This window comes from Emydura macquarii, unplaced genomic scaffold (assembly GCF_026122565.2).
Source record: "Emydura macquarii macquarii isolate MOO-44397 ecotype Brisbane River unplaced genomic scaffold, CSIRO-AGI_Emac_v2 contig_3726, whole genome shotgun sequence".
Classification (NCBI taxonomy): domain Eukaryota; kingdom Metazoa; phylum Chordata; order Testudines; family Chelidae; genus Emydura; species Emydura macquarii.
The window spans coordinates 54,768-72,492 of NW_027133863.1; the positions used below are offsets into that span (position 1 = coordinate 54,768).

Here is a 17,725-nt window from a genome sequence, read left to right on the forward strand (position 1 = left end):
TATGATACTTCTATGGTTTTGTATAATCTAGAAATAAAATTAATACAGAATAGGTTTCTAAAAAGTCCAAATTGGCATGAAAACCAACGTTTGAAATCATAGAGATGCCCATGAAATGGAAATTCAGTCTCACTGCTGCTCTATTGTGGAAATTAATGTTTCTGACTGTAAGCGTTTCGGGTTCCGTGGGAGGTCACAGTGGCTTCCTAGAGGGGAATAGCTCGCGTTGGGTGAGAGATTAGTCTAGGCAACTCGCCTTCAGGCAGGGCGAGTGAGCAAGGAGTCTATCGCTCCAACCCCTAGGCAGGGTGAGCAGGCAGATCGCTCAGGCCCTCAGGCAGGGCAAGCGAACAAGGAGTCTATCACTCCAACCCCTAGGCAGGGTGAGCAGGCAGATCGCTCAGGCCCTCAGGCAGGGCGAGCGAACAAGGAGTCTATCGCTCCAACCCCTAGGCAGAGTGAGCAGGCAGATCGCTCAGGCCCTCAGGCAGGGCGAGCGAACAAGGAGTCTATCGCTCCAACCTCCAGGCAGGGTGAGCAAAGGAGGCAACGGCTTCAGGCGGGGTCAGGAGAGCAATTCTCCTGGGGTGGCTAGGGAAAAGGGGAAGGGGAGGGGGACGCAGGCCCACCCGTCTCCATTGCGTCCCAGCCCAGGGCCCTAGCAGTGGCAGAAGCGGCTGCCACTGTGCCAGCGGGGCTCCCGCCACAACACACCGGCAATACAGCGGCTTCAGCCACAGGCCGTGGCTGTCCCTGGGCTACTTCCTCCCCACTGACCCTAGTACCTGTTGCCTCCGAGTCCCAAGGATAGTCCACCTGCGGTAGTGTTGTTAGTCCTTCCTCGTCGACCGGGGGTAAGGCAGGAAACTCCTCTTCAGGGGGCATCTCCTCCAGGTCGTTGTAGGAGGGGAGTGGGTCGGCCTCGGGCAGCTCCTCCAAGTCCTGCCCCGCTGCAGGGAGGGGCTCAGCGGCCGGCAGCTCCTCCAAATCCAGCCCGGCCTCCGGGGGTGCCCGCCACTCGGGCTGCTCTGGGGTCTCAGCCCAGTCTGGTGGTCCTAGAGTACGGCCCCGGGCTCGGGGTCGGGGTAACTCGGCCCAGTCGTCCTGGCCGGGTTGCCTTGTCCAGCTCCTTGAGGGCCCTATTCAGTCCCCGGGCCCAGGTAGGGTCGGGGTTCGTCGGCGGCGGCTAGGCTCCGGCCTAGGCCTCTGCTGGCGGGGCAGCACGTCTGCCTCTGCCGGCAGTCTGGGCCTACTGAGCTCAGGGGCCAGGCTTTTGTATTTCCCCTTCCTGTTGGGGCTCCGCCCCGGGGCTGCCAATTGGCCTGGCCGGGTGGCCCTATCACAGCCCGGATCCCCTGTTGCCGGGCAGACTCTGGGGCAGGGTGTGAGCTGGGCCAATCAGAGCTCTCGGGCCCGTCCCCAGGCTCTGACTCCGTGGGAGGCCACAGTGGCTTCCTACACTGACAAATTTCAATCAGAAATCAGTCATGTAAAATTTTTTAGCTAAATTGGTGGTTACTCGCTGGTTTGGTTTGTTAAAAGATTGAGTAACTGTGTGACCAGTAGTAACATTTCCACCACTGGTTGCTAACTGCAGGGATTTTCAAATGCCATTCCATTCTGCACGGAAAACCTGGTTTTCCTGGATGGGTTTTTGTATGTGGGGTGTTCTACTGCAGGACTATGAAATATTATCATCGGGAAGGACAGGCATTCCTGTTAGTTTAGGGTACATTTTTCAAAGGGCACCAATAGAGCTAGGCAGCCATTTCCCCTGCAAATTACTGGGAGTTGGCTGCCTTTGTAATTCCTAGCCATATTTGCTTGCTTCATTTCTTTGTTGCGGATTCCCCTAAAATATGAATCCTTGACCCATTTCAGCCATGGAACTCCAGCCTGTATTGTTCTGTTTGTAGACACAAGGCAATGACAGATGTGACTATTTGAACCAATATCCATCAAATCTGTCTCCTCTGCGGGTCTTCACTGTTGTGTCTGAGCCCCATAGCCACAGTATTTGAGTGCTTGTTGCCCTCTGTCAAGTTACCACACGTGTTTCCAGAGAGGCAAACATTTTAACTTGCCATCAGCTCAGATACGAAATTTGCCCCAGCGATCAAGAGAGATGGCATTTCCCCTCCACCAGCCTCCATTCTCCACGCAGCTCTTTTTCTGGTAGCCAACAGAAGCAAACAATGAAACCAATGCTGACATTTTATTGAGTGCATGTTGTTTATGTATATCACAGAGTGAGTTTCTTTCTTGTAGACACATGCCATGGGGAACCCAGAACAGGGAAATCAAACGTCCACCACAGAATTTGTCCTCCAGGGATTTGGCACTCTCCCAGAACTGCACGTCCTTCTTTTCTTGCTGTTTCTCATCATATATATCATAACCATGGCTGGGAACATCCTCATCATGGTGCTAGTTGTGGCTGATCAGCACCTTCACACCCCCATGTACTTCTTCCTGGGGAACTTGTCTTGCCTGGAGAACTGCTACACCTCCACCATCCTGCCCAGGATGCTGGCCAGTCTCCTCACTGAGGACTGGACCATTTCATTCAATGCGTGCATCACACAACATTATTTCTTCGGTTCTATGGTGGCTACAGAATGCCTGCTCCTATCGGTGATGTCTTATGATCAGTATTTAGCCATAGTCAAACCACTTCACTATGCAGCCCGCACGAGTGGCAGATCTTGCCTCAAGCTCGCAGCTGGCTCTTGGGTAGGTGGCTTCCTCGGTACTAGCATAACAACAGTGTTGATATCACAGTTAACGTTCTGTGGTCTCAATGTTATTGACCATTTCTTTTGCGATTTTTACCCCCTTGTAAAACTGTCCTGCAATGACCCTCAGCTGATGGAAACTCTGGCTTTCACACTCTGCTTGATTTTCTCATTGGTCCCATTCCTACTGACCTTGATGTCCTACATGTCCATCATTGCCACCATCCTGAGAATCTCTTCCAGCACCGGGAGGCAAAAGGCCTTTTCCACCTGCTCCTCCCACCTCACTGTGGTGAGCATTTTTTATGGAACTATAATGATTGCTTATATGTTCCCAACAACCGACCCCCTGAGAGACTTCAAGAAAGTTCTCTCTGTCCTCTACACGGTCCTGACTCCCCTGGTCAATCCCCTCGTATACAGCCTGAGAAACAAAGAGGTCAAGCAGGCCCTGAGGAAAGCTTTCAGGACATGCAGGTTTTGACAATGCTAGCTGATCAGTTTCCTGCAGTTAAAATGAAATAGCTAACATGGGGTCATATAGGGCCAGAATCAAAGCCTATTAAAGTACAAGGTCACTTTTCCATTCAGTTCAATGGGCTTCCTCTCCTGCTCTTACAGAGTCACAGCCCTGGAAGAAATGGAGTTTCATAGACCTTTTAAAAACCTGTCACCCCATTTTTTAGGACTAATATCAGATGCCACAGGTGGGTACTACTGGGCCGGTGGGACACTTGAACTGGTGGCTGCTCAAAACACAGAGAACGAAAGGAGATGATGCTCAATGAGAGAGGGCAGGTGAAACGGACGCGGTTGGTATGCTGAGCCTCTATTCCTTGTAGGGCAAGAGAAACACCCAGACGCACACCACACTGACATGGATAAAAATGGAAGATTGCAACGTCCGCATGGAACGCATGGTTGATTTAATCTCCCGGCTTCTTTCTAACAGAACAGAAAAGCACCAAGAACCCTCTAACCGGTGCCACACCACCAGAGGCCACTTACTTGCCCATTTTCAAAAGTGACTTAGGGCCAGTTTTTAAAGGTATGTAGGAGCAGTTTTTTAAAGGTATGTAGGAGCAAGTCACGCAGGGGACTTCCCCAGGTTTGTTCGTTGCTCTGGGGCCTCAGCGTCCAGTTTCCAGGTGTGAGGCTTCAGAGGGCAGGACCAGAGGCAGAAACACAGGGGCCTGTAGCCCAGTCTGGATTCTGGGTACAGGTGCCTAAAATGGAAGCTTTGTGACTCCAGCCCTAAGCCCACATCCTTATCCTCATGTTACAACTGGGGGAACTAAGGCATAAAGAGGTGAGGTTACCTGCCCAGAGTCACTCCATGGGCTAGTGGCAGGGACAGGCATAGAAACCAACCATCCAGAGTCCTGGTTCTTTCCTGTATCTGTGACCATTTAAATGGCTAACAACCAGAAAAAAAATTGCTTCAAACCCAAAATTCTGTGCAACTGGGGAAAATTAAATCAACAAAAATAGTAAAGAATGATTAAAATAAACATTGAGGTATAACATATAGGGGAAAACACTATTCACTCCACCATGTCTCGTTTGTAATTGACAATGGGGCCAAAGAGTGCTAGGTGCCCAACTCCCATTCACTGTCCATAGGATTTGGGTGCCTAACATCAGGCTCTTATAGGAAAACCCAGCCTGGACATTTCTAGCCAAACCAATGTCCTGAGAATTCCTTCCACTCCCAGGGGCGGTTTTCCACCAGCTCCTTCTGGTGTTTTATCATTTTCTAGAAGACCCTAAGAATTGTGGCTCTGTCACCAAAGCATCGTGCAATAAAAGAACTAAACTAAATCTTCTCTTTTTGTCATCTTTATTGTCATACCTCCTGTTATCCCCTTTGAATAACGTGCGAGGAATAAATGCGTCAAGGCTTGTCTACACATAGAAGTTGTACTACATTAACTATACTGGCCTATCCCCGCCTGGAAGGTCCGGGGCCAGGCCAGCCCTGATTAGAGAAGGAGCCGCAGCGGAGGGGAATCAGGCAATTTCCCATAAAGAGCTAGAGAAAGGGGCAAGCTCAGGAGGCTGAAGTGAGATTTCAGAGAGTGAGCGAGGGAAAACTCTGAGACCAGGGAATTACTTCTGTTAGGAAGAGCTGGGAGTAGCCTGCTAAGGCAGGAAGGACTCAGAACAGATGGGGGAGTTTGGGGTGTTTGCAGCTAGAGACTTCTGGGTTTAGTTTTGAACTTAAAGTTAATTAATGAAATTGAAATGGGAGCTGTTGCTACTGGACTGGAAAAAAACCAGTGTGCAATTTATTTGGGCAATGAAGAAGGCAAACTGAGGTGAAGGGCTACGTTTGGAGCTGCCCTGAGGCCTCCAGAGGGCACCAGGCATGGGTCACTCATCTGCTCTGAAAGGATGCACTTATATTGACGTAAAGTTGCTTCTATCGGTTTAGCTCATTTCCACAATGAGCTATTCAGCAGTGGGCATCTTTCACTGTCTCCCATTGATCCTATATGCAACGAGCCAGAAAGAAACCATGAGAATGGCTGTATAGTCCTATCTTTCGAATGAGTTCCCTAAACACTGGGGTAAAAGTTCTCAGTAGATTTGGCAGAATTTGATTTTTATTCTTTTATAATTTTGGTTGAAAAGATCAATGTTTATTTTCTATTTTTGTTCATTTAATTTTCCCCAGTTGCACAGAATTTTGGGTTTGAAGAACTTTTTTTTCCTGGTTGTTAGCCATTTAAATGGTCACAGATACAGGAAATTATGAGAGGGGTCAAGCAGGCAATAATTATTTAATGACAGCAGACATTGAGATGCAAAAAAGTTAAAGTTTCGTAACAGTTAAAACACAAATTGTCAATGTCAAATATCAAAATATGCAAAGTAAATAGACTTCAGTCAAAGTCTAGTGTGTTTTCAATCAGAATTTTTGTTTCTTTGCCTCTCTGTCAATTTTGATTATCATCGATGGAAATATGTTTTCATTGGTTTGTGTGTGTTTGGTGAAATCGACGTTTGCTGACGTTTACTGGTAAAAATCTAACCCTTCCCAGTCTAGTTATAAGCAGATGGTGATGAAATATGATAAGATACAAGAGTGGACATTTAAGGAGGTGCAGAGTCTTGAAGTTGAGGAGAAAAAAGCTTGAATTTCACCATTTGGAAAGGATTCAAAGTGACAGACCCTTTTTCAATGAAGCAATTTACTAATCAAAAACTTTCAACTCCCTCTTCATGCCATGCCCCCTTTGTCACCAGTGTTAAGATCATCTGAAAAGAGGTGTAATAACTGTCACTCAGGACACACTGTTTCTTTTAGAAGGTGAAACTGTATTTACTTAAATTCTTCCTGGTTTTGGAGATGTTAACCCAGAATTTCTCCCTCAGGGATCTTTTCTTTTTTAAACAAAAATATCAACAACATGACTAAGGATGATCCCAATAGTTTTACATAGTGTCAGTAATGTCAGGAGAAGATAAAACCAAATGGGCAAAGAAAAGGTTCAGAAACAGAAAAGGCGAGGTATAACCTATAGCTTCCACTAGATGGAGACAGAATGTAATAGATTTTTAAAAGGAACAGGGCAGCCTGGGAAGAATAAGTAGAATGAGCTATTTTGTCTAATGTGGCAGCAAAGGGCAGCATGTGGTTACTAATGAGAAGAAGGCACCGATCCTGTCTGAATCATATCTCCTGGCAGCTTGAAATGTAATAAGGTGCGACTGGTGAAGAGCTTAATTTTGAAAAGCTGCTGCTAAGAAATGAAGCTTTTGAAAGCTGGTGCTGGCAAAGGCTCGTGTGTATTTCCTGGATGGAAAAGAAAATATGAATGCCTAAGTTAGAAATAGTATTGGAGAGAAGCGTATCAGGCGTGGGGATGGAAATAACCTTGAGAAAGTTATCATGCAAGGAAGGGTGGAGTGTCATCATAGTACCACATCATGGGCACACCTGTACATGCTGGTGTTCCACACTCTCCATTTCCTCACCCTCGCTCCCGCCCTGACACTAGGTGGCATGACCTTTTACCATCTGTTGAGGGTGAGAAACCCCAGTGGGCCAGTGTCTATTCCACTTTGGTTCCACGGTCCGCAGGGGATATTAGCTGGCGGCTCCTTGGAGCCGTGAGCACAAGCGTGTACTTGGCATGGTTCACCTCTCGACCCGACACCTGCCTCTTCTGCAATGTGAGGGAGACCCTGGCACACGTCTACCTCAAGTATGCCAGGCTGCAGACCCTGTTCCGGCTCCTCCAGAACCTGCTGAGGTTCTGGCTGCACTTTTCCCAACACCTGTTCCTCTACGCACACCCCATCTGTGGCCCCAAAAAGCCGTGGGACCTCCTCATCAATCTCCTCCTAACCCTGGCCAAAGTGGCCATCTATAATACCAGGGAGAGGAGGTTGGCCGAGGAGGTGTGCTGAGACTATGAGACCTCTGTCCGATCACGTATCCAGGCACAGTTCCTTTGGTCCGCGTCTGCTGACTCCTTGGCTAATTATGAGGAGCAGTGGGCGCTGCCTGGAGTTCTCTGCTCGGTGTCCTCTTCAGGTTCCCTCTGTTTGACCCTTTGACCCCCGCGCCCATTACTGTTTGTCATTAGTTGTCCCCGAAATCAATTGTGTCCCAGATCCAATGACTCCTCCCCTTAGGCTGGGGGAGGGGCCTTTAGCAGTGGGAGGGCTCACACCTGCCCACTTTCCGGGAACATAAATAGGAGGATTTTCCTGCTCTGGAGACTGATCTCGGCCTCCAGGTCCTTGGCGACCGCTGAGGCGGGAGGATCTCCTTGCAGAGAACCTGCTACACAAACCCCCAACTTGGTGTGCGGGTGGCAGAGACCCCCTCGGTGTGATGGAGGTTGGTCCTGGCAGGAGTCACCAGGGTCAGAGACCTCCTGGACTATGACTGGAGGGGCTGGGGGGGATCCCCAGGTGCTGGCTCAGCACATGGGGCTCTTCATTCTTCAAACTCCCCCCCTCCCCCCCGCCCAGAAGACCAATAGGATGACTCTCCTTCTGCCATTGGGCCCTGCTGTCTCTCAACCCCGTTTCATCACAGAATTTAACATATGCCTATGTTAAGCATGTATTAGTCTCTTGGAAGTCAGTGCGACTATCCATGTGCTCAAGATTCAGCTCATACCGAAGTGTCTTGTTGAATCGGGATCATAAAACCTCCATACAAGCGTAACCTGCCCTGTAATGACCTTGAATTGACTGACGCCACTGCTCACCCACAGACAGGCAGGAGATTTCCCATCATGCACATCTCTATGAAACCACCGCTTGCCTTCTACCCAGTGTCTGAACCTCACTTAGGCACCAACTTTGGGGGAGCCCAGGGGGCCCAGCACCCACAGAAAACAAACAGTGGGTGCTCAACACCCATTGGGATGGTCGGGGTGATTAGCTGTTTTGCAGCTACTTCTCCCACGGACTGTGGCTGCAGTCTGTCTTGTCCCACCCGCCTGACCACTAATTAGCTGTTCGATCTGATCAGGTCAAGTAAATCAATCAGCTGTGCATTGTTCTTTCCCTCAGGGCGGTGCCTCCTTGCTGCTGCAGGGCAGGGCTGAGTCATTCTGAGCCCAGGATCCCGGGGGCTGGGGCCTCTATTCCAAACTCTGGGCTAGAGGTGCTCAGGAATTTGTGGAAGAGTGAGAATTTCAAAAGTATCTAAGGGAATTAGGAACATAAATTGATTGAAAAGTCAGTGCTCCTAAATCTCTAACAAACTTTTGAAGATTCCCTCAGAAAATAGGGGGGTTGGTGGGCTGGTTGGTTGGTTTGTTAGTAAGTTAGTGTCCAGCATTTCATGAGGTTTTTTTCTCGCCCATTTTCTGACCAGCTTTATTTATCACTTATTTCTTAGGATGGGATTTTCAACAGTACCTAACTCCCATTGACCGGTGAGCACCTCATTCTCTTAAAAACACTTCCCTTAGTCCTGCTTCCTAGCCCTGAACTTATGTTCACTCAGAATCAAGGTGCCCAGCCCTGCCTCTCGCCCTTCCAGAAGTGCACAGTGGCTGAACTTCTTTGCAAAGCAGGGAACAAAGAAATAAATTAAATTAAATTAAACCCTTGCAAAGTAACCTTAACTCTGCCCCTGTGCAGCTTGCACTAGCCTCTGGGAATGCATGGATTTAAACTGATGAATGACTTTCAGAGTACAGCAACACCCTACCTGACATTTAGCATGACAGACGGGGCAAGAGACAGAGCAGCAGGCTTGGAGGTTCTTAATTTGGGGCATTTTCAAAAGTTACTTTTAAAAGAGACAGGGCTATTCAGAAAAACAGATAATCTTGGGAGATTTTCTTGTTAGCTCGCGTAGCGCAATCTCAGATGAATTTCTCGTTTCTGGTGGACATTGAAGGCAATGCATTGGTCAGACATCTAAATAACTCATTTTATTGTAGGTTATTAAAATAAGAAACTATAACAAATGAAATGGATGACATTCTTCTACAAAAGTAATTTCAAGTGCATGTGTTTGAATTGTGAGTTTGTGCACAGGTGTCTGTTGGGGAGTCCATCGGTGTGTTTCACAGTAATCGCTGTGTGTGTTTGTTGTATTCGTTGTGTGTTTGTAAAGGTCCCCATGTAAGTATATAACAAATGTGTGCTAACATAAATGAGAGTTGCATTTGCAGTGGTGTGCATTTTGTCTCGGTGATTGTGTTACAGGGGTTGTAACTGTGTGTTTGTACCAATGTCTTTGCATATTTATTAGGGATTTCTTAGGAAGTATATACTGTGTTTATGCATTGTTCTTGTGTGTGTATGTGTGTATGTTTGCTTGCGTGTATGGTCTCTGGCCCCTTGCATATGTATGTTTTTAAAGTTCATAAATAGCATGTATGCTTTGTTTCTGTGGGAGTAAAAACACATTTTTGCTTATACCTTTGTGTCTGTGCATGTGCCACTATGTCTTCCTGTTGCACAGTCGTGCGTGCAGATATGTGTTTCCGCACTTTGGACCAACCCCAACTAAATCATCCTAGCCAGGGCTATGTCAAGCCGCACCTTAAAAATCTCTAAGGATGGAGATTCCACCACCTGCCTAGGTAACCCATTCCAGTGCTTCACCACACTCCTAGGGAAAAAGGTTTTCCTAATGTCCAACTTAGAACAAGGAGCAATGGTCTTCAGATTTCAGTGGGGAAGATCTGTCATCTGCCACCACTGAAAACAGCCTAGCTCTATCCTCCCTGGAACCCCCCTTCAAGTAGTTGAAGGCTGCTATCAAATCCCCCCTCACTCTTCTCTTCTGCAGACTAAACAAGCCTAGTTCCCTCAGACTCTCCTCGTAAGTCTTTTGCTCCAGCCCCCTAATCATTTTTATTGCCCTCCGCTGGACTCTCTCCAACTTGTCTACATCCCTTTTGTAGTGGGGGGCCCAAAACTGGACACAATACTCCAAATGCGGCCTCACCAATGCCGAATAGAGGGGAATAATCACTTCCCTCGAGCAGCTGGCAATGCTCCTACTAATGCAGCTCAACATGCTCTTAATCTTCTGGGCAATAAGGGCACACTTTTGACTCGTATCCAGCTTCTTGTTCACTGTAGCCTCCAGGTTCTTTTGTGCAGAACTGCTGCCTAGCCAGTCAGTGCCCAGTCTGTAGCTGTGCATGGGATTCTTCTGTCCTAAGTGCAGGACTTTGCACTTGTCCTTGTTGAACCTCATCAGATTTCTTTTGGCCCAATCCTCCAGTTTGTTTAGGTCCTTCTGTATCTTATCCCTATCTTCTCATCTGCACTTGTCCTTGTTGAACGTCATCAGATTTCTTTTGGCTCGATCCTCTAATTTGTCTAGGTCACTCTGCACCCTCAGCAAGTATGCGGTTGACACTAAGGTGGGAGAGTGGTAGATAGGTTGGAGGGTAGAGATAAGATACAATCTCTTTGCTTTCCAATTTCCAGCTTGTCTGGAGCACTTAAATAACATTTTGATTTTGATTTCTCAAACTCACTCTTATTTTCAGCTTCAATTAATTAATTTGTGTAAGGACTGTTCCGCTTTAAATTAATCAAGGGCAGAATCTGCCTTTCCCCCACTCATGGAATAGCAACTTAATCTCTGAGTTCAATGGAATTTCTCTTGGAGTTAGGTGCTACTCAGTGTAGGAATGAGTGGCAGAATCCGGGTTGGGATTTTTAAAAGATTCTAAGGGAGTTAGGCTCCCAAATTCAATTGAATTTCACCAGGTGTTGCTTATCTGACCCCTTTGAAAATCCAGCTCTGCTCTTCAAGTCCTGATTCCACAGATCCTTATCACCAGGGTATTCCCATGAACAGGTCCATTCAATCAAATAAACTACTCCTGTCTTGTTCATTCCCAACATTACAGTACTTGGTTTCCTTTGCCCCATGTTAGAAGGAGTTGGGTGTAGTTGACATTGGGGTAATATTTGGAAACACGGCCCCCGTCAGGGAGCTGGTAAAGAGAAGCAGGGAGGGCCATGCAAAGACTGAGGGCTTCTCAAAAGAGAGTCCTGGACAGTTCTGGAGCCAGGTTTGAATGTTGTGGCTGAGCCAGTTTTTATCCCTTTAACAAGCCAGACCAAAAAGGATTACTTGAGCATCAGGCATAAAATGTTATCCAGGTTTTGCTGTTAATGTTCCTCTGTTTAATTTCTGGCACTCAATGTTTTTAAACAATCACATTTTCCCAGTGGAAGAAAAAGGAGAGAAAAAGGAGAAAGCTCGCTTGCTTTCTTGTTTTATTTACCGTTTTCCACCCAACATCAAATAGGGGGCAGAGTTTGTTTCAGGTTTTAATTGGGAGCAAAAGCAGCACTTTTTTCTTACTTTTTAAAGGGTTTTCACATTTTTCCAGCAGGAGGCCCAGAGGTTTAGCATGAAACTAAGTGTTTTTCCTCCCAACTTTAAAAAAAAAAATTCAACTTTTTTCATTGAATTTTTGGTGAATAGCCCCTTTTTTAAATTCTGGTTGAAAGAAAGTTGTTTCAGCCAGTCCTAGATAAACCCCAGTCTTTCTGCTCCAAAATCCCAGACTCCAGTTTTTGGAGCTTTGAGCCGTGCGTGGGCTGTGCTACACAGGAGGACACACTAGAACAACAGAGACTCACCTGTGACAAGGTGGCTGCCAATTGAGCTCAGTTGGCTAAATATTTGGTTAGAATACATTTCTGCTGGACTTTGCTGTGCCATGTGGTCTGGCCAGATGTGCCAGGACACTCTAAGAGCTGGAATAAGCCAAAGAAAAATGGGGGAAACTGAGGCAAAGGTTTCTGCCATGCCACAACAAGCCAGGAGCGGGCAGCAATTTTGCCATGCTCCCATACACACATTAGCCAGAATATGCGACTATCCCAGTTGTAAGGATGTGGAGAGCTATGCAGGTTTCTATTGCTGACAGATGAGATACATGATTTCACATCTGTGAGAGAAAGTTATGTGCCAACACACTAAGTAACTGACACATTCATGTCCTCTGCCTTTATTGTCTCTGCAGATTCAATATAGCCATCCAATGGTGAGTGGAAATCAAACCACAACACCTGGATTCATCCTCTCGGGATTCTCCAACCTCACGAACCGGCAGGGTTTGCTCTTCATGATCTTCTTGACCATCTACGTGATGATCCTGCTAGGGAATGGTGTCATTGTCTTTGTCACAGTGCTGGACTCTGCCCTGCACACCCCCATGTACTTCTTCCTGAGGAACCTGTCCTTTGTGGAAATCTGCTACACCTCAGTCACCCTGCCCAAGATGCTGGCCAATTGCCTGGCAGAGGATGGAAGTATCTCATTCACCAGCTGTGCTGCCCAGATGTATTTCTTCCTTTTAGTAGGTGGCACAGAGTGTTTCCTTCTGGTGGCCATGGCCTATGACCATTGTGTAGCCATATGTAACCCCCTGCATTACACACTCACAATGACCAGGAAGGTCTGTGTTCGGATGGTAGCCGGGTCCTGGCTTGTCAACATCCCTGTACACTTTGGGCAGACGTATTTGGTGTTTTCTTTGCCCTTCTGTGGGTCTCATGAAATTAACCATTTCTTCTGTGAAATCCCCCCTCTGCTGGAGTTGTCCTGCGTGGACACCTACAGGAATAAAATAGTCGTCTTCATAGTATCCCTGCCTTTCATAATCACCCCCTTTCTGTATATAGTTATTTCTTACATTAAAATTGCCCGCACAATTTTGAAGATGCCATCAGTCCAGGGCAGACGCAAAGCCTTATCCACCTGCTCCTCCCACCTCACTGTGGTGGCTCTATTTTATGGGTCTGGCATGGTTGTGTATTTGAGACCCAAGTCAAGGGACTCCATGGACACTGACAAACTGCTCTCGCTGTTCTACACCATCGTGATTCCTATGTTCAACCCCTTCATATATAGTCTGAGGAACGAGGAAATGAAAGCTGCACTACGGAAATTAGTCAGTAGAAAATGATTCAACAAAATCCACCATGTATTCCTCAAATAATGTTCTAGATTCCTCTAAAGGCAACACGGAACTACAGGTATAATTAAGGCTATTAAGAAGGAGGAGGCAGAGAGAGGGTTTCGTTAGCGTGCAAAACCATGGTCAGGGAAAACTGGAGTTCTGTGCGCCTATAGAACTAGGACTGGGGAGTAAGGGAACTCTATCGGCATATAGAGAAATAAGCCCGACTGGTGTGAAGGGCTTGCAGGTACATTCTTGGTTTTAAGCTTGGCAGTGTAACCCCCAATAAATCCGTCGTGGAGTGCCTGCAGATTGGACTCTGGACTGTTGCTTTCCTGCGAATGTGTCTGGGAACTGAGAGGGAACAGGTCAGGGACGCCCTAACATAGGGTTCACATTATTCCACATCTTGCTTTCTTGTAAATATAAAGTGTGTGTAGCAAGGTGCTGTGGCCTTCCTCGGAGCCTGGGCCGGAGGAAGGGTCGCAACGCCCCTGCTGGGCAGAACAGAGCCCTACAGGCCAAACTGCCTCGCAACAGAGGGATGGAGCCAAGGTAGGAAGGGGAAATATAAAAGGCTGGCCTAGAAGCTCAGTAGGGAGGACACTGCTGCTGGAGGCAGACATGTTTTCCCGGAGGCTGCGGCCTAGGCCTGACCCAGACCCGGTGGCTATTTGCAGCAACCGCCCCACCGAGCGGAGCATCCAAAACCTACCAGGATTGCCGGGCCCTAGTGACTGGACAGGGCCGCCGAGCCCTAGTGATTGGGTGGGGCCGCCATGACCTAGTAGCTGGAACGAGACACCCAAGACTCCTGGGTGGGAAATACCCCCAAAAGCCGGCTCTGACCTGGAGGAGCTGCCTGATACCGGGGGCCCCCAGGAGCTGACTGAACCCTGTGGACCGGAGGAACCCTGGGGGCCCTGGGACCTGGAGGAGCTGCCCTCCACTGATGATGCAGAGGAGTTCCCGGACCTGCCGCTGGTCGACGGTGAGGGACTTGTGGGACTGTCGCTTGCCTTCTATCCCAGTGACCTGGAAGGAGACTTCTCCCTGGGATTTGAGGAAGTGGCCCAGGGACAGCTGACTAGCAAGTGGCTGAGTCAGGGGCTAAACCCCATCAGCGTGTTGTGGCTGGAGCCCCGTTGACTCAGTGGCAAATGGCTTTGCCACTGATTGGGCCCTGGGCTGGGACGCAGTGGAGACGGGTGGGCCTGCATCCCCCTCCCCCTTCCCTAGCCACTCTGGGAGTTCCTGATGCCCTCGGAGCTTGCATTACTGAGGATATCGAGCGCTGCTGGCCCTGCCTGCCTGCAAGGCCAGGGGCTCCAGACTGCTTTACCAGCCCCGCCTGTGGGAATGCCGAGGCAATAGACTGCTTTGCCTGCCCTACCCTGCCTGAGGGCCAGGGGCACCAGACCCCTTGTTAGCCCGCCCTGTTGGGGGCCGGGGCTAAAGACTTGTAAAACGGGCACTGTTTATTCCCCTAAAGGAAGGTGCTGTGGCCTTCCTCAAAGCCTGGGCCCAAGGAAGGGTCACGACGCCCCGGCTGGAGCATGCCACCGGCCTACAGTGTGACATAACTTTAATAAAGCAAACGTGTAATGAAAGAACATATCCTGATAATGTAAATTCTTTCTTTCTTTCTTTCTTTCTTTCTCTTATTTTCTGGACAGCTCCACTCAAATCTGAAATGTTATCCGGACTCAAATGTAAGCCAAAATGAAACATATTTTTAAAAGCAGCTTTTAGTGTATCACACTTAGGAACATATGAATTTTAAATTCAACTTCTTAGTAATTTTTGTCCCTTCACTTTTAATCAGTTTCCTAAAAGGAAATATGTATCTTAGTGTAAGGTAGCTTGGCAAAATCTGTAAATCTGTATTTTGACACCAGGGACCCAATCCTGGATTTGTTAAGCACCTATTCAACACTAGTCAAGTGTAGTCTATATATATTCTTATACCGTACTCATCACTTTAGTATTTGAGCACTTCCCAATAGTACATTGAGCATTCAGAAGAGCCTTGGGATCTGACACTATGTTTGAAGTAGATAGGATAGATAGATCCTGACAGCATTAGGACAAATACAATATTATTCATATAATTTTGAATGTTGTTGTTGCTTAGCTGGACCCTGCTTTAGGCACTTAGGTACATACATAAATTTTAAAGGGACTAAAGTTGTCTGGGATAATTTAGTTGAGGTTGGTCCTGTTTAGTTGGAGTTGGTCCACTAGATGACCTCCTGAGGTCTCTTCCAAACCTAATCTTCTATGATTCTATGATTAAGCCTGAGTTTAAAGTTAAGCACGTGTTTAACGGATTTCCTTCACAGTGAGAGCATAAAGTACAGAATCCAAATTTCTTTAAAGTGTTTAGGTTTTATTAATCTAAGTAGAAGTTCAAGAGAAATAAGAAATTACAAAAGATAAAAAATATATGCAGCAGTGCATAAGGGCCCAGGGCATAGGTGGTGTTGCATAATGGTCACGGCTGAGCTCACATCTGCCCACCAGGGACAGGAGTCACCAGACCAGAGTTGGAGGAATCGCAAAGTCAGGTTCTGTAACCAAGAGTCAGGGTTGGAGTCAGGCTGGGGTCAGAGATCTGAAGATCGGGTGAAGTTTGGTACTGAAGCAGGCCAAGGTGTGTGTGGTTGCCCAGATAATTCCTGGAGCAACTTGGCCTATCAGAGCGCTGCAAAGTACTGTCACTCAGGATCTCATGGGTGGTACTTCCTGTAGCACCTTTTCTCCACAGTGCTCCCTGGCGGTGCCTCTGCATAGCCTTCGGGTGGCAATGTTGGAATATCAGACACCCCAGGCTTTGCAGACCCATAATCAAGTTCCCAGGTCTTTACACAGTTATCAAAGTTACAATGGATTTGTTTAAAATATGGGCTGGTGCTAAAACATAGCAAGAACTTTTAACTCACAGCACGACAAACCAAAGTCTTATCACAAAACATTACACTGATTCCAACTTTCTGCTCATTTGCGGGGAGTTAATTTGGTACCAGCATGGACATATGAATCCCAGGTGGAAACCCTCAACTTGACAGTCAAAATTTCAAGACCATCAGCAAGCTTTTAAAATCTCCTTATACCCACTGGAGATCCAATGGGGTAAAGAAAGAAGCTGGACCTTCCCCTAAGGATATCACTAAGCAGTGAGATAATTTTCTTGTCTTGTTTGTTATCTCTAAATTACTGCTAGAGAATACATACTGCCCTTGAAGCCCTGGAAACTGGAGATCTCTATCCACAAAGCAGGCAGTGCTCCAACAATATCCACTGACTCTCAATGGACTCTCAATCTCAATCCTCTGGGATGGAGACTGGAATTCAGCCTTCATGGTCCCTTCATTCTTTGGATTGGAATTGCTTAGAATTCTAAACACAGGGTCAGCAAGGGTCTGATTTTTAAAACTATTTAGGTGCCAAGTGGGATTTTCAAAAACATCTAAGGCCACCTTAGAACATGCCTGGCAGGTCAGGCCCTGAGCAAAGCACAGCTGGAGGCAGAGTCACCCTTTCAGCCCATAGTTCAGAGGTAAAAGCACTCCCCTGGGGTGTGGGAGACTGGGAGTCAAATCCCCAATCTGCTTGAGAAACGGGCTATTTGCTGCTGTGGTGTAGTTTTCTGAATCTCTCCTTTTGAAGCTGTTCCACTTAGAATGAGCCACTTAAACACGAACTGGGCCAGAAAGAAAAAGAGAGTGATGCTATAGCCTGGTTGGTAGGTAGGGTGACCAGGTGTCCCGATTTTATTGGGACAGTCCCAATATTTGGGGCTTTGTCTTATATAGGTGCCTGTTACCCCCAAACACGGTACCAATTTTTCACACTTGCCATCTGGTCACCCTATTGTTAGGGTAGTTCCCTGCACTATAGCAGAGTCAAGTTCCAGCCTCTGTGCCAATGAACAGTTCATTATTTTACCCAAAGTGCTGCAACTGGAACAGGCCTTCCCCAGAATATGCCATAAATTCCAGTGAGGGCGCTCACCTACAATGAGGGACTCTGAGCTACAACTCCCATGAGGCTTTGCTGAGGAATTTATGAATCCAAATAGTTCCACTTTGGGATTTTCAATGAAAAAACAGAAGTTTTCCATGAAAAGCTTTTCACAAAAAAAAAAAAAAAAGAAAAAAAAAAAAAGAAAAGAAAAGGAAAAAAAGAGTAACAAAGGCAATTTTCAGTTGAAAACCGGAAGTAAATTTGTCAACCAGCCCTTCTGGTGGGTGGTGCTCAGTTCTTGTCATAATGACTCGCCCTGTCTCATTGTTGTCTTTGTTTGTTGTATTCACCTGTCTTGTGTCTTACACTTTGATTATATGGTCTTTGGGGAAGGGACTGCAGCTTTGTTATGTGTTTTTGACATCGGTTTTTGGATCTATGACTGGGAGTCCTATGCACTAGCTTCGTCTAAAATTATTATTATTAATAATAATAATAATAATAATATCAAACGTAATTTGTTATATGTTGTGATGGCATGCAGAAACCCAGGGGTAGCTTGGCTCCCTCTCACACTGTGATGCTGTGAAAAACCACAAACCTCTG

The 17,725-nt window shown here is 47.0% G+C and overlaps 2 protein-coding genes across 2 annotated transcripts; both read left to right on the forward strand.

Annotated features, from left to right (window-relative positions):
• Positions 1-2,277: 2,277 nt before the first annotated feature.
• Positions 2,278-3,219, forward strand: LOC137146166 (olfactory receptor 5J3-like). The gene has a single exon (XM_067537319.1). The coding sequence runs from the start codon at positions 2,278-2,280 to the stop codon at positions 3,217-3,219; it is 942 nt and encodes a 313-aa protein (XP_067393420.1).
• Positions 3,220-12,232: 9,013 nt separating this feature from the next.
• Positions 12,233-13,159, forward strand: LOC137146163 (olfactory receptor 10AG1-like). Its single transcript, XM_067537317.1, has one exon. It carries the CDS (start codon positions 12,233-12,235, stop codon positions 13,157-13,159), a length of 927 nt encoding a protein of 308 aa, XP_067393418.1.
• The last annotated feature ends 4,566 nt before the right edge of the window (positions 13,160-17,725 follow it).

Coding starts and splice junctions, on each gene's coding strand:
- LOC137146163 (XM_067537317.1), top strand. CDS start 12,233: ATGGTGAGTGGAAATCAAACCACAACACCTGGATTCATCCTCTCGGGA.
- LOC137146166 (XM_067537319.1), top strand. CDS start 2,278: ATGGGGAACCCAGAACAGGGAAATCAAACGTCCACCACAGAATTTGTC.